Genomic DNA, 16,650 nt, shown 5'->3' on the forward strand with positions numbered 1-16,650 from the left:
GTTCCATCATTTGAAATATAACACAGTTTACTCCTGTAATGGGAATACAATAGAATAAATTCTGTAAGGAAAAGATTATGGATGAGGTGTAAGCCTGGCTCAGTTGGTAGCACTGGGTCAGAAAGTTTTGGGTTCAAGCCCTATCTTGGTACTGTGAACTCAGTTTAGATGGATACTTTAGTGCTCCATTGCCGGAAGTGCTGTCCTTCAGATGAAACTGATTATTCACCTGTTTTGATTAACATTGAAGATCCCATTACACTATTGAAAAACACAAGTGAGTTTCCCCCAGTGTCCCGTTTATTAATTAAATTGTTCATTCACTTCATGGCAGTTTACAGGACATTGTTGCGTGCGGATTGTCTGTATTTGTCCACAAATAATCACTGAACTTGATAACAATTACCTGTGAAGCTCTTTGAGATGGTTCAACCTTGTAAGAAAATGCAACAATCCTTGGTTAAATAAAAAGCAAAACAGTGAAGGGAAAATAAAGCAAAAATAAATGATCCAGAGTGAAATCCTGCTCACTGTTATTCCTTAGAATTCCTGTTAGATGGGTTTATTGTAGAATATAAATTTAGTTAATGTAATCAATTATTCCAAATTTAAATACGTTAATACATTTTGGTATGCTAATGAATGTGCTATTAAGCTACCGACAGGAGTGAAAGGCTTATGATTTTATAAGTGTTTTTTTTACAATAGAATAACTAAAACAAAGTATAAAACAACAACCCGCTGAGGGTTTTGACCTAAAAATACCTATTAATTCAGTTGTTTGATAACATACTAAGTGGTTCCACAGAGTATACTAAAACACAAATGGCACAAATTATTTGCATAAATATTTCTGCATACTTGCATCCCACAAGCTCTTAAAAAACACTTGAACTCAAACCATACAAGTTCCTTTATCTTGTCTTCTACTTCCATCTACCAGCTACCAGGAGGTAATGAAGATTGTTTCACTTTACAGTACAGAACCATGACATTATTCAAAAAGCCAGGTGCTTTGAGATGTCTAGAAGACATGATAAGACACTATATCAAATGCAAGGATTATTATAGTGCAGGTGGACTTGCTCTCCAACATTCTGAGGAACGTTACTTCCATTTGCTAACTCCACCAGACGGTGCAGTTGAGACTCATTCATTGCACATTGCGACTGCATTGTGTGGCCCCCCCATAACCATAAACTTAATAATAACCCTCTTGACATTTTTTGTTCACAAAATCTACTATGCGTTAGGCATAAATATTTAACTAATGAGCCTAACCCCTGAATGCTTGGGTTAAGATTTGTAACTGTTTAAAAACGTTTTTGTTGTGATGATGATGTGGGGGAGTTTTAAAAATCTTTGTTGAAAGTTATAACAAAGCTCCTTTTTATTGTCAGTACAAATATGAACCCAAGGGCGATTATAGTCGTACTATTTTCAGAAGTTAGGAAGAAATGTGTTCAATTGCTGATCAGTTAATGAATAAATGATAAACTCTATCCCCCCACCCCGGGGCCTCAGTTAATAGAGGGCCGACTGGGATTGTGTCGTCCAGTCAGGCCACAAAGAACACTTGTTGGTGCTATTGGGCTGGGTGCTGGCCAGAGAGTCTTGGGGACAGGCCGTACAAGGAAAACCTCTATGTGCCTCAGCCGATCAACCAACAGTACCCTCCACAAGTTAGCAGTCTCTGCTCCTCAGTCACCCAACTCTTCCCCATTGAGTGACACAAGAGAGGGACCTAAGAGCTATAAGAAGCAATCCTGTGCAGAGGAGCAAAGTGCTTCACAGCTAATTGGTGTCAAGTGCAGTGTCTGTGTATACGTAAGTGAATATAGCAACCAATCAGTCTCACAAACATCTGTGAATTTTGATAAATTAAGATAAGATTTCTGCTAGAAAATAATATCTCGGCATACGTGTTAAGCAACTATCAGGATGGTAGGAGATGAACAAGATGGACCTTAGCATTCTTTCGCCTAGCTGAGTCTTATTTTCTTATAAGTGAATGAACAATTTATCTGGAGGATTGCTGACCAGGACACTGGTGGGGAAATTTGCTTGACTTTTTGATAATGTCATGGATCTTTAATGTCCACCTGAACGCACAGACAAGATCTCAATTTAACATCTCATCTGAATGATGGCACCTGCAACAGTACTGCACTACAGGAGTAGCAGTAGCCTGAACTGTGAGCTCACATCCTGACTTCCGCCTTGAACCAATAAGCTTCTGTCTCAGAGGTAAGAATGCTACCAACTGGTATTTGATTAACAACATTATTTTTCTTACTATTTTATCCTAACCATATTAATTCTTCACAATCTCAATTTCAATATCTCAAAACCTCAAACAATTCAAAGGTAAATGACAGAATTCCAAAGAATATTTGACTTGTAAACACTTCAATGTTAATTGATTGTTTTAAAAAGAACTTTCAGTGAGATGAAAACTCTCTTTGTTTTTCTCTTTATTTTCTTTCTCTGATCTTCCCAAGTTATGCACAACTATGGGCTAACCATGATGACTCAATCAATGCCACGGTAAACCAGCTGTCAAGAATGACCCCAGTTCAGTGTTGCCCCAAATGAATTAGGATCGCTTCATCGTGGGAGAATGAAATGCATTCTAGCACTCAGTGTTGGGACACTTTACTTAGCCATCCATTGTATTTCCAGACACAAAGAAGCACGTACTGTAAATCAACCACTGCTAAGCAGGCAAAAGACATTCCAGTAGAGCATGGTTTGTTTGTTAAGTGTATAGATCAGTCACTTTTAAAAGATGCTTTATCAATGCTGCTACAGTCAGTAAGCTATTAGAGGACAACACTAACAGCAACACCACAGAAACACAACACATCACAATATGACACCATCAAACCTGGCCTCCATAGAAACCTGAAGGGAACAGGTTATTGATCCACTAACTGGGTAGTCATTATGTGGATATAGGTAAGTTTTTGGAATCTTCATATATGAATCCATTTCAAATCAATTAAAATTATATACTGTTTGTAATTGGAGGAGTTGCCAAGAAACTATTAAACTTTTCTTAAACTTAGTAAATTAACACCAAAAAAATTCAGAATTGCAAAATTCATGATTATTTTTAAATTTCAGGACCAAGTAACACTGTACAAACCATATGGTAAAATGTACCTACTCTTTTGATCTACCTGCAATAGCACTGTACTGTAATTAGCATTAATTCCCCCCAAAAAGCAACATGCAGTAAAAATAATCATTCATCCCTTCAGATTTTGATGATGAAGAGGAAATGCGGGATTGCAGCACATCACAGTTTTACAGAAGACCTGACCCACCTCCTTTATGTTCAGTGTCTCTGCTGGCTACCTCAGGTCTATGCTCCAGAGTTGACAGAAGCTTATTGACAGAAGGCCTTACAGTAGACTCTAGCCTGTGGAATTTGTGAACTCTGTCTCGTACTAGGGCAGGATCAAATCTCTCATCAAATTCCAAAAATTCCCTTGTACCAGAAGCAAGGTCCTTCTTTTGTACCACATTAGCAATCTCAGCAACTAGATCTGATTCTGCCTTCTGGGTAGGGTTGTACTTATGCACGTGAACCACGTCTTCTCTTTCTCCAAGGAGCTTGGAAATGAGTGCATAAAAATTACCTGCAGAGAGATTGCAAAAGAATAGGGAAAACAAAATGACAGAGCTTGTGAGAAGAGGTTAAGCATGTGAAGCTGTTAATAAGCTATTATGGGCATAGAATGTAACAATAGAACAAGATAAAAATGGTGAACAGGCTAGAGGTACAATCCCACTTGTAGGAGGTCACCTGAACCATATAGCAATATCAAAGAACAATCTGGAAAGAGACATCAGAATGCAATTTTTGATCTCATATACCAATTAGGATTTTAGTTAGTTTTGTTCTTACAACTAGTACCTAGATATTTTAAAAATACCAACTAAACTTAAAATTGTTTCTTAAAAAAGTTTTTGATTGTTAACCACAGTCTAGTGTTTAAAGAAGGACGCAGCATTCCTCTAATACTAGCAAACGGCTGTTGGGAATGATTACAAATGTGTGTGATGTTTGACACCAACATCCAACATGGTCAATGTGTGATGATGCTGAACGGTCAACGACTGCAATGTGATGGGTTTACGAAGTGATATTCAAGTGTTACAGAGGAATAATGTCAGTAGATATTAGAATTTGTTTTTGGTCAGACGGGTGCCTGACATGCAGAAAGCTTAAGAGCATATCAGAGTTCCACGTATGACACTCACATGGATATTTCCCTGTGCCTGGAATGTAAAGTATACACCTTTTATAATTCTGCAGAGTATTAGACACATGTTGGCAAGAGACGAGGCTTGGGGACCCCCGATTGTATCTTGGGGGTAGTAGTGTGTCCCTCGTACATGAGGATGATGTTGCAGACAATGAAGAGAGTATACGTTCATTGTTGATGGTGAGTTGATGACTAAGCAGGCCAATACGTGACAGACATTATCCACAGCCTCACATGACCATGTCCCATGGAGGGGGGGGGGGCTTCTCCTGTTGATCCCGCTGATGTTGCCGATCCTTCCATCTCTTGGGTCTTGTTTCCACACTAACACGGCATTGTTCCTCAAAGCACTTCACTCCTTTTCTCACTTCAACATGCCACTGCCGTTTGTCGGTGGCTGGGGTTTTGTATGTTGGGGGGAATACTGGAGCTTGACCGGTTAAAACCTCAAAGTTAAAGATGCCAAGTAGGCACGTCAATCCCTTCAAGTCCTGCCAATGAGCCAGGCTGGCTGGTGCGTACTCAGCAGTGACATGGCATACGGCAGCAGAACCGGCTACTGAGACGGCCACCGAAAATTAACTTGATTCAGACATTCAGTTGTAAGAACATCATCTTGGAACCAGCTCAGCTCCAAGGGCCCCCTTCTTACCCTGCCTCCCCTACCCAGGGAAGTATATCCTATAAATGAAGCATATGTCTTATAATAGATTATTATATCAACATAATAATCTATCAGTAATATTTTGTAATACTAGGAAATACAGCTAATTGGTACAACAGTTTTTTTGGGGGAAAAAATACCTTTTTTCTACAATGTTTGACCTTTTGTTTTCTGCCTACACAGGGTCAATGCCTTCAAACACTGGATGGTGCACGGAAGTGGGCCGTGACATGCTTCATGGCTGCCTCTCCCTCTCCTCTCATGGGCAAACGCTTGTTTTTCCCCAATGCTCAGAAAATTATTAGTATTAAAGAGGTTATGAAAGGATTGACAAAGCTGTGAAGGAAATCAGTAAATATAAGGATTAAAAGAAGGTAAGATGAAAAATAATAATGCATGCACGTCCAATACTTTGGTAAAGTCCCAAATTATTTCATGTTAAATTTTCAAAAATATATTCACACGATTCATAAGTTCTATGAATAACTAGATGATTAACAGAATAAGTGGAAAATAGTTTGTATCTCCAGAAGCAACAAAGTCCTCGGTTTCACGCCTTTAAACACTGTCTTAAAATCTTAAAAAGGAGGCATGTGGGCACACATGGAGCTGCAATTCTTTCACTTTTTGTTGAATTCTATGAATTTTGTGACAATAAATAGATCAAGGCATATATTCAAGGAAGCCATTTTCCATTTCAGTAAGACCCGCAGTGTTATTTTAATTCTCACTTCCATATTCCACAAATATTAGCAAAGTAGAAACACCAACTAATGTTGTCTCTGTGACCACTTGGAGAAATTCATCAATTAGTCGACTAGACTATGTGTGAAATAAAATCTCTTTTGATTCAACAACAGCCCTCAGCATTTGTGTCATGTTTATAAACATCTTCATTCGCTGTTTTTTGAACCCCAACAGCATACTGGCCTATGGGATCATTATATCTCTGATTTCTTGTCAGGATGTATTTAACAAATATAGGGCAACCTGCCAAGAAATGAACTATGCAATTTGTAAGTGCTAATAATCTGGTTCCTATTTATTCTTCAAGGCTGCCAGCTGCTTGAAACCAAATTATTTTTACCGCACTGTAATTGTCTTCACAAATAAGATTATTTTCTGAAGATCATATTATTAAAGTGTCACAATTCACTAATTACAAAAGTTAATTTCCTTCTTAAAAATCTCACTAGAGTTGGACTTGTGAGTTGATAATGTCACTGAAATCTAACAACATTCTAAATTGCGTATTATCACAGATTTTCTCCATCCACTATTTTCTTTACATTGCTCGTTTTCATACAAGTTATAGGTGATGGAAATAAAAAGAAAAACTATGAATGTTGGACTATGACCTGTGAAAGCAGAAACAGAGAATTCCAGAAATGCACAACAGGCTGGCCAATCAGTAACTGATAGCCGCTTTGAGAGACGTCTCAAAGCGTTTCACAGAATATACTGTGAAGTGAAGTGACTGTATGTTTTGTGGGTGAAACACGGCAGCCAATTGTGCACAACAGTGTCCCACAATCAGTCGTGGATTGAATGACCAAATTGTAAAAAAAAATGTTTTGAAGGAATTATTATCCCCAGTCGATTAACAACTAGGTTCCAACTTACTGCTAGGTATACAGAGGTGTGTGAGTAAAGAAACTTGGCCAACGTTTCGCCCCACCTAGGAATCGAACCCAGGTCGTGAGGTCGCTTGTGAGGTGAGTGCTCTAACCATTAAGCTGCAGGACTTCACGAGAAACTCCTTTCTCTTTTCGAAAAGTGCCATGACATCTTTAAAGTCTCCCTGCACAGGCAGACGGGACCTTACCTCTAACAATGCTACGCACCCCCAGCACTTTCATCATTTCAGTGATTGCAGTGTCAGGTTAGACTATGTGAGTTCAAGTCCTGACGTTGGACTTGAATCCACAACTTTCTGACTCAGAGATGAGAGTGCTAGCCCTGTGCCAGGCTGACACACAAATTTGGATTAAGGGTTCCACCTAAAATATTAACCCATTTTTATTTTTCAGATCTGATTGAGCTGTTGTGCATTTCCAACTCTTTCTGTCTTTATTTGTGAAAACAACAACAAGAAGATTACATTTGTATAGCGCCTTTCACGTCAAGGCGCTGGTTAATGATATAGCTCCTGCTTTTCTAGCGAATAGATTACATAAACCAATTTGTTATCCTCTGTTGGACAAAGAACAATTAAAAGTGTAATGTATATTGCCTTTCATGAGAAAGAAAATTAACCTGTGGAATAAAGCGATTATACAATAGCCAACAAATCATTACCAAAACTTGTTGTAGAAGTAGTTTTTAATGTCCTGATTAATAACACAGATATGCGAGCAGACTTTCACAGAATAGTTATTCATTGAATTAAATAAAAACTAAGAGCACAATATATGTATTATATAGTTACACAAATCCCAGGCAACCTATTGTATAATCCCAAGAGGATAACAAATTGGTTTATGTATTCTATTCGCTAGAAAAGCAGGAGCTACGTCATTAACCTATTTAAAATACATTTTAACCTACTATCACAGGATAATATTTCAAAATATTTAAGCAGGTCATCAGGATATAAATTGAATAAAAATTGTTCAATATCCTTCAGCACTGTTGTGCAATGTGTGATTTTACTGAATATTTTCTTTCACCCCTCCCCCCTGACAGATGTGCAGTTTGTGAAAAATAAACACATTAAAGAATTATATTTTAATTAAAATTCTCTATGCATTTGCAGAAGGCAGTACATATTTTCTGACCAGCCAAATATATCCGCAAGGCTCCTTGCTTAATTTTTGGTTCAAGCAGAACATTCTTCAAAAGCTACAGTTTTGTCAATCAATGACTGATGTTTCCAAGTTTTCTGCAACATTTGACATTTGAATAGGCTTTCCCTTCATTTGGGTATTAACACACTCATCAATCTTTGTATTCGGCTTTTTTTGTCTTAAAACCTACACTCTGAAATGTAGAAAAGTGCAAATGGGCATGGAAAATGAAATTCAAAAGGAAGCATTATCATTAACTCTCAGGGGCTGCACCATCAAATGAGATATAGGTTGGGCAAGTTTCTTTACTCCACATCTCTCTGTTTACCTGGCAGTAAGAAGGTACCCGGTTGTTAGTTGATTGGAGGATTGCTTTTCTGGAGGTAATAATCCCTCAATTTTTTTTTAAAAAATGCAGTCACTCAATCGACGACTGTTTGTGGGACATTGCTGTGGGCAATTGGCTTAGAGTGGACCAAGACAGTGGAACGAGAGGACATAGGTTCAGAGTTGCAGATATCAGGAGGCTTTTCTTTACCAACAGGAACAGGTTACCATGAACCTGACACTGGACTCATTTATAAAACAGTGATAGGAAGATGGTAGCATGGGTATTTTGGAAAGATAAGATCATATGGGGTTATGTGCTGAAGGGCCTTCTTTATCCAGATTAATCTTGTGATTTAAAACTGCCTCAAATGTGAGGCTTGGAATTGCTCGTGGTCTTAGTCTTAAAACCATTGTCTTAAAGTATAAATTATGCAGAATTTTAGAAAACTCTTATTTTCAATCTTAATCTGAAAGCTGCTTTTTCTCAATAGATTTGGCTTATTTGAAGAATAAAGATAGTATGGAGAAAGAGCAGGGGTATGGTATTAGGGTAGATAGCTCCATTTGGAAAGCTAGTCTGGCACATACTTCTTTCTATTCTGTGATTTCTATGACTACAACCAGAAGTACTTTAAAAACTGGCACATTTAGAGCTAACAATCACATGCTAAAAAGCTCAATGATGATCACAGTTAATAAATAAGAAAGCCCGTACCTTATCTTGCAGCAAATAAGATAGACTCTCAACTCAGAATAAGCAAAGTGCAACCTTCTGTGATATACAAGCCATATTATGTCTTCATGTATTGAACTCATTTATCACTACTGGTGCTAAATGTTGCAAGAAAACCCAAAAGTCACTGATTTGATAGTCAGTGAATCTGTTCCTTAATAATGGCAAAGACGGATGCAGGTAGTGATTTATCAAACAGCCATGGCCTGAGCCAGAGATCTCAGAATTTCTTCTCAAAATAAATCAACCCCTTGATAACTGCATCAGTAGACAACATGAAAATCATAATAAATTAGAACTGATGTGATATTCCTGAAACTGGTGAGGTTGCTACTTGAATACAGAAGGCTATTTGGCCAATACGCAATGACTTATCCTTTGCACTAATTATTGTCGTGCCACTCCCTTCGCGAGCCCCTCCAATCAGGTTCTGTCACAGCACAGAAACTGCTCTGGTCAAGGTGACAAACGACATCCTGTCCATGGCTCCCTCTGGCTCCTCGTCCTCCTTGACCTCTCTGCTGCCTTTGATACCGTGGACAACTCCATCCTCCTCCACCAACTCTCCCTTCAAGGTCTTATCTCTCACACCGTCTCCAATTTGTCTCCGCCAATAGTTTCTCTTCCAGCCCCCGCACAGTCTTGTGCGGTGTTCCTCAGGGTTCTGTCCTCAGTCCCCTCCTCTTCAACCTCTACATGCTCCCCATTGGTGACCTTATCCGCAGACATGAGCTCAACTTCCACATGTATGCGGATGACATGCAACTCTATCTCTCTATCTCAACCTCGATTCCAGAACAACTGATGTCCTGACAGACTGTCTGTCAGACAAGTTCTGGATGGGAGACAACTTTTACAGCTGAATGTCAGCAAGACCGAGGCCTTCCTGATTGGCTTGCGCCAGCACCTCTGCACCTCAGGCACGGATGCACACTCCACCGCACCAAGCCAGTCAGGAACCTGGGTGTCTTGTTCGATCCTCAACTATCCTTTCTCCCCCGTATCCGTGCCATGACCCGCTCTGCCTTCCCCCACCTCCACAACACTGCCTGACTCCACCACTGCCTCACCCCTCAGGCCGCCGATACCCTCATACACGCATTCATCACCTCAAGGCTTGACTACGGAAACTTCCTCCTTGTCGGCAATAATTCAAACAGTTTGTTAAAATAAGAATAACATAAAAATCTATGTGCCATCCCACCCCCTATAGCCTTTTTAATAATTAAAATCAATTAGCTGCACAAAAGTGCAGCTTACTCCTGGGTGAAGTAAGCATGTGCAGTCTGCAGGGCAGACCCGACCCAGAACTCAATCTTATACAGATAACGCTGCACAAACTAGAAGCAATATAACTGGCCTAAGTGTTCTTGGTATAAGGAGAAGATGTAAATGTGTGGTCTTTATCGAGGACCAGGTTTGGCCCGACTGTGTTGCTCCAATGTCTGCCGTCACTGACTGATGGGCCCAACATGAACAATGGTCACTGTGGCAATTTGTGGCCACTAACTGTATCTGTAGCTAGAGAATGTGTTTTTCAATATTGTCACACACACGCACATGCACACACATACATGTGAACCCACAGTTACTTTTGAGGTGGTTCTGGCACAAACCGATCTGCTCCCGCACTAAAAAAAGGTAGATTTCCTGATCGTCATGTCACCATCACCACTTCCTATGCGATGTGTAGAAAGGACTATTCATATCACTTCACAAAGGAATTATGGCAGCGATGCTTCTTGCACATGTACAGCGCACAGGATGACATTAACATCAACTGAACAATCCGGAAGTCAGACATTTTTGCAAGCTCTATTTTACTTCGTGAGCTGAGATATTGGAGCTAAACAACCACACTAATTGGAGTTTCCTGTATTTGCATATACAGTATAAATAAGCCTGTGACACTTGTATTGTTTCAAAATAGTGTATAAGATCATAAAAGGAAAAATATGTTTTTTTGCATTACTAGTAATCAGCAGTTAAGCAAAGTTAAACTAACTATATCAAAATGTGAACTAAAGTTAAATTTGCCAATGAATGAAAAATGACTCATAACCTTTAGTAATACTTGAATGGGTTTTTCCTTGTCTATCATTAGCCCTTTCAAAAAAAAATTCTGGATTCTATTTTTCTATTAACTGGTGTGTAAGTTCCTATTCCTCTTAGGTTTCTTCTCATTTTAAAATTCACTTTTATGTAACTTTTTTCTTCATTTAATCTTAACTTTGTGATACTTAAAAGTCTCTTTCATGCAGGATCTAAGTTAAAATACCACCATTTTTTTTGATGTGCTAAACAAGCTAAGCTTGTTGGTTAAAGTCTGAGAGAATTAAACAGAAGCAAAATCATCAAACTAATTAATCCAGAGGAAATTTTACTGCTGCTTTTTGTCACCGTAATTATAATTATCATTAACCAAAAAGATGCAAGGAACTAGAATTATTATTAATCCACTTTTAAAATGGTCAAACGGTGGAATGGTTCAGTGGTACAAATTTTAATGGCTTTCCATAACACGGTATATAGAAATTGCTGACAGGTTTAATTATTTTTCATGCTCGTGATTTTTATGTTCTTTTTAGACCTTTCTTCTGAACCTTAACATGCACACAAATATCAGATCTGCAATCAGAGTGCAATTACACATTTGTGGAGAAAAATTGCACCTGGGTCTATATTTATCCAGTAATACAGAGGATCCAGAAATTGGCAAATAACTTGCACTTAAATAACTTGCCTTAAAACATTTTTTTTTTTAAAAATTGTAAATATTTTATACAAAAATGATTGATGTAAATATCTGATAGGAATTGCTAACTCTGATGCAGGATGCTAAATAAGTGAAACATATAATACCAATTAACTTTTAGATGTCCTCCCAACATGAAAGGCGCTTTACCAATGTAATTTTGTTGTTGTATTTTTTGTTGTTGGGTTCTTCAGCAATTGTATTATTTCAACTAAGTGCAATAATTCACTTCTTGACTCTTCATCTGTCATATCAGAATCTAATACCAATAATCCTTGGATTTGATATAGCGCCTTATCACCTCTTCAAAACGTCTCAAAGCACTTCACAGAATATACGGTAAAGTGAATTGACTGCATATTTTATGGGCAAAGCTATTCTCTACCAAGACGAATTGGGGAGGAAGTGGCCAAAGGTGGCTGAAAGCATGGTTGAAAAGATGCCACTTAAGGAGGGTTTTGAAGGCGAGGAGGGACGGGAAGGCAGAAGATGGATGGATGAAAGCTTGCCCACCGATTGAGGGACAAATTGGGCTGGAGACATGAAGTATCGGGCCAGGCTGTGGAGGGATTTGAAAGTGAGGACAAGCCTCTTGAATTTGATCCTCTGCGGTTGTGGAGCCAATGGAGCCAAATGAAGATGGAAGATAAGATCTGATGCAGGAGAAGATGTGGGCTGCAGAGTTCCAGATGGTCTGCAGTTTTGTTATAGGGAGGAGCTGGGGAGGAGGGGCATCACACAGTTGAGCCTGGACATGCTGAAGAATCTACTGATAAAGATTATTCCTCCTCCAAAAATGTCAAGAATTCTATTCTCTTTTCAAGATTATTCTATTTTGTTTAAAACAAGGTGGTATTTCAATGGTTTACTCCCAACCTTAATATGTTTGGTCAGCCGGATGTCTGATACATGCGGAAACCCATTGCCATGCTAAAGATTATCCAAATCAGACTGAGGTCCACAAATACATGTCACCTATGCATGGAAATTTCTATGTGTCTTGGATTGAAATGCATAAAGGTCAAGGTTTAGGCATCTCAGAGTGCTTTGAGAGTACTGCTGGAGTTTAACCAGATAAAACTGCAAACCTTGCCATTGAGCCACTGTATGGTCTGTTATTAGCACAGGTTTCAGGTACCAGGAACTCACTGTGAACTTCTAAGTAAGCAGCACAACTCAGCATGACATACTTCAGATCAATGCCACCATCCTCCTGCCCACAGCTCAGACACACATCCCACTGAATGATGGCTCCACCAGCTCGAAGTGCAGAGATTAGGCAGGAGCTGCTTACATCTCTGCTAACCAATCAAGGTAGACACCAAACCCTGGATAGAATACGTGTGTGTTTATTAACCCAAACTTCAGGTAATGCCGTTCAGAAGCTGTCGTCCCAAACCTCGTAGTTTCCTCATCAGCTACTTGATGGATTTCTGCCTTCCGCATGGTAGAAGGACTAGGACAGCACAGCTTGTGAATTAACCTTGATGCTCTGGAGGTTCAATTCCAATCTTGTGTACCAGCCTTACTCAACGACACTCTGCTTAATCCAGGTTCTCACGTGAAGTCAAACAAACTGTAAAGCCAACCAAATTTGTAAAGCACCTTTCTTTGCTGTGAAAGATGCTAGTGCAAGATGTTGCTGTCGTTGAGTTCTGGAAATATTCAGGTTATGTATCTCATGGAGTCCTGTACCTTTGCGGTTAGAGCACTCTCCACGGAAGTGAGAGGACCCGGGTTTGATTCCCAGGGAGGGCGAAACGTTGGGCAAGTTTCCTTAATCTACACATCTCTGTTCACCTAGCAGTAAGTAGGAACCCGGTTGTTATCGATTGCCGGATCGTTTTTCCAGTGGTAATAATTAATCCCTTCAAAATAAATACATTAAAACATTTTTTGTTAAATGTGGGCACTTAATCCATGACTGTTTATGGGACACTGCTGTGGGCAATTGGCTGTCACGTTTCGCCCACACAATATACAGTCAGTCAATTCACTTTACAGTATATCCTGGATTTAGGATCATTTTCATTACAGAATCTTGCCACAGGTAGGAAAATGCCATAAAATGGGGGAAACTGCAACATAAAAGCACCCCCTAAGAGAACAGAATATATACTTTGCAAATGTGTGGGTGAAAATTATTAAAATGTCTTTTTTTAATCTGAGAGAAAAAACGTTCAAAAATGTTTGTTTTTGCCATTTTGCTACCGATCATCTTTTCGTATTGTTCTATTCGCATACTTTCCTTACCTATTATGGCATCACCATACTTTTAAGTATGCATTATCCGTACAAACATACAGACCAAAGGTTGTTGCATAAACAGAACTGATAGGATTTTGCTCTTTATTCAAATCTATATGTGGCTCATCCCCAGCACAAGGAAGATAAATTGCAGGATGATTAAATAACTGTATAGGGAATGAAAAATTCTAATGAGGTCACTTTGTAAGTAATGAGTTTTACCTGCACAGCTTCAGACCAGTAATTGATTGATCGTTCATGAATTATTTATTGCAAACAACAGCACTTGTGCGAATGCATTCACTCCTTTCATGGAATGGATGACGGCATCAAGTGAATATGAATGACTTGTTGTGTTACACCGGGAGTGGAATGAAATTAATAACATGTTATATTTAGGTATCAGAAAAAAATATATTTTATCACAATACACTTTATAAGCATAAAATCCTTTTTTAATAAAATACCAATAGTCTACTGTTATGAATTCTAGGTCAGAGAACAGAAATTACCTTTTAAAGTATAACATTTCCAAATTATGTGAATTGTACATACCTTGATCAAGGACCACTCCTCCTCACGTTTTGGTTGCTGGAGTGCAACACTTTTATCTGCTGCTTCTTTACCTAGAACATCAATTTACATTGATATAAGACATTTATCTTGGGAGAGCATCTCAAAGTGTTTCACACAGCTGACTGGAAGCCCGAGTGGTGGGGGAAGGGGGAAGGAGGAAGAGAGAGGTAACCGAAAGCACAATCAAAAGCAAAAGGCCTGAAGGCAGGATTTGAAGGCAGGGACAGAGAGAGGCAAAGGCACGTCAGAGGGTCTCCAGGATGGAGTTCCACAGAGCAGGGCAAAATGGCCGAAAGCTAGCACACCCAAGATGGGTGAATCTGGCGGGGAACACAAAGCCTGCCAGTGTTAAGAACGGAAGGGTAACCAGGGCAGGAGGGTCATGGGAGGTACAGAGTTACAGTGGTGCAAAACCCTGTGGAGGGATTGGAAAGTGAAGTCGTGTCTCAAACTTGATCTTTTGTAGGGAGGAGCTGGGTATCTGGCCTGGAGAGCGATCGCATAATTGAGCTCATATATGATTAAAGCTTGAATGAAGGTCTTGGCACAACCCGGGGGGGTGCAGAGATAGTAGTGAAGGAAGGTGATGTTGTGGAAATGAGGGAAAGCTGAATGAATGAAAGTCTGGATGCAGGGTTTGAAAGACAGTTGGGGCGTTGAACAAACCCTGAACCAGCTCCATTAGGTGGAGGAAACATCCATGTAAATTGATGTGGTCAGTGCCTGAGGTGAGAAGATGCTGACAAGAGAAAAGCAGGAGAGCCTTGGTCTTGAAAGTAAGAACTCATCCAGGATGGCACTGCTATTCAAAGAGGTCTTTAAATTACTGTGATAGCGTCAATGTATTAAGTGGACTGTGCTATAAAATGCATATGTAGCAGTTTGTAACAGAACGGTACCAATGCATTTGCTATAATCACCTGGGTGATGTCCATGCATGGCCATATCAGGGCTGACAGGAATCGGGATGTTTGCTTCTGGTGGAATATGTTTAAATAATTTTGGACTCCCATCCTTTGTGCAAAACATGTAAGGCTTGGCATACTGAGCGTCCATGTAATACATAATATACAAGTTGCACATTTCATCTTGAGATGTTCCTCTGTAAAAAAAAAGACAAAAGTAAGAGTTACTATTCAATAAGCTATTTTATGACATTTGTGCTAAATGACAAATACTTCACATGAGATCAAGGACAGGTGTTTTCTCATTCCCTTTACCAGAGATATGTTGCAGGACAAAAGAAGAATGTTTGTCACATATGATGTATAATAATAATAATCCTTGCATTTGATATAACGCCTGATCACGTCTTCGAGATGTCTCAATGCGCTTCACAGTATATACTGTAAAGTGTAGTGACTGTGTATTTTGTGGTCAATAATCTGAAAAAAAACAGATCATCAGAGTTCCCTCTTTCAGATATGCTATTGTGGAAAAGCAACAACAACTTACATTCATATAGCATGCTTCACTTTGGGTAGCATCTTGGAATGCTTAACAGTAGCAAACTTCCTGCAGCTGAATGTGGACAAGACGGAAGTCATATTTCTTGGCTCTCTTCAACGACTTCACTCCTGCAGATCTAAACTCCTCAACCCTCCTGGGCTCTCCCTTAGACTCACTGAACCAGTGCGCAATCTGGATGTCCAGTTCGACCCCCATCTGGTCCCTGTCCAGGATCGCCTTCCTCCACCTCTGCCACATTGCCCTCCTCCAACTGTACCTTAACCCAAATGCAGCTGAAACCCTCGTACATGTTTGTCACCTCCTGCCTTTTTTACTCAAACACATACCTCGCCGGTTTCCCCAGCTTACCTACTCAAAAAATCCAGCTCATTCAGAACTCTGCCACCTGCATACACCAAACTCCGTACCCACATCACAGCAGTTTGGGCCAGTCTCCACTGGCTCCCCCATCATCAAACAGATCGACTACAAGATCCTCACACTTGTTTTCGCTCCCTGGCACCTCCCTACCTCTCTGACCTCCTCACTCCACCAGCCAGTGTTTCTGCTCAACTGGCACCGGCCTCCAGCTTGTCCCTTGCACCTTCCGGACCACCAATGGAGGTCGCACTTTCAGCCACTACGCCCAGAAATGCTGGAACACTCTCCCTTAATCCTTCTGCCTTACCCTCTCTCCCCTTTTTCAAGTCCCACCTGAAAACGTTCCTTTTCGACCATGCTCATGGTCACCTCTCCCACCCCCTTTAATTAGTTGGTGAATTTTTTTTCATTAGTTGCTGCTAAATAATGTGTGCCCTCAGGTGCCTGACTCGATT

The 16,650-nt window shown here is 39.8% G+C and overlaps 1 protein-coding gene across 1 annotated transcript in view; it reads right to left on the reverse strand.

Moving 5' to 3' along the window:
- Window positions 1-16,650, reverse strand: part of pam (peptidylglycine alpha-amidating monooxygenase) — a 117,485-nt gene that overhangs the window by 27,658 nt on the left and 73,177 nt on the right. The window contains 4 exon segments of the mRNA XM_007893118.2: window positions 3,330-3,644; window positions 14,345-14,359; window positions 14,362-14,415; window positions 15,286-15,467. Coding sequence (XP_007891309.2) covers window positions 3,330-3,644; window positions 14,345-14,359; window positions 14,362-14,415; window positions 15,286-15,467 — 566 coding nt within the window.

The sequence above is a fragment of the Callorhinchus milii genome, unplaced genomic scaffold (assembly GCF_018977255.1).
Source record: "Callorhinchus milii isolate IMCB2004 unplaced genomic scaffold, IMCB_Cmil_1.0 Scaffold1, whole genome shotgun sequence".
In the NCBI taxonomy this organism is placed as follows: Eukaryota; Metazoa; Chordata; class Chondrichthyes; order Chimaeriformes; family Callorhinchidae; genus Callorhinchus; species Callorhinchus milii.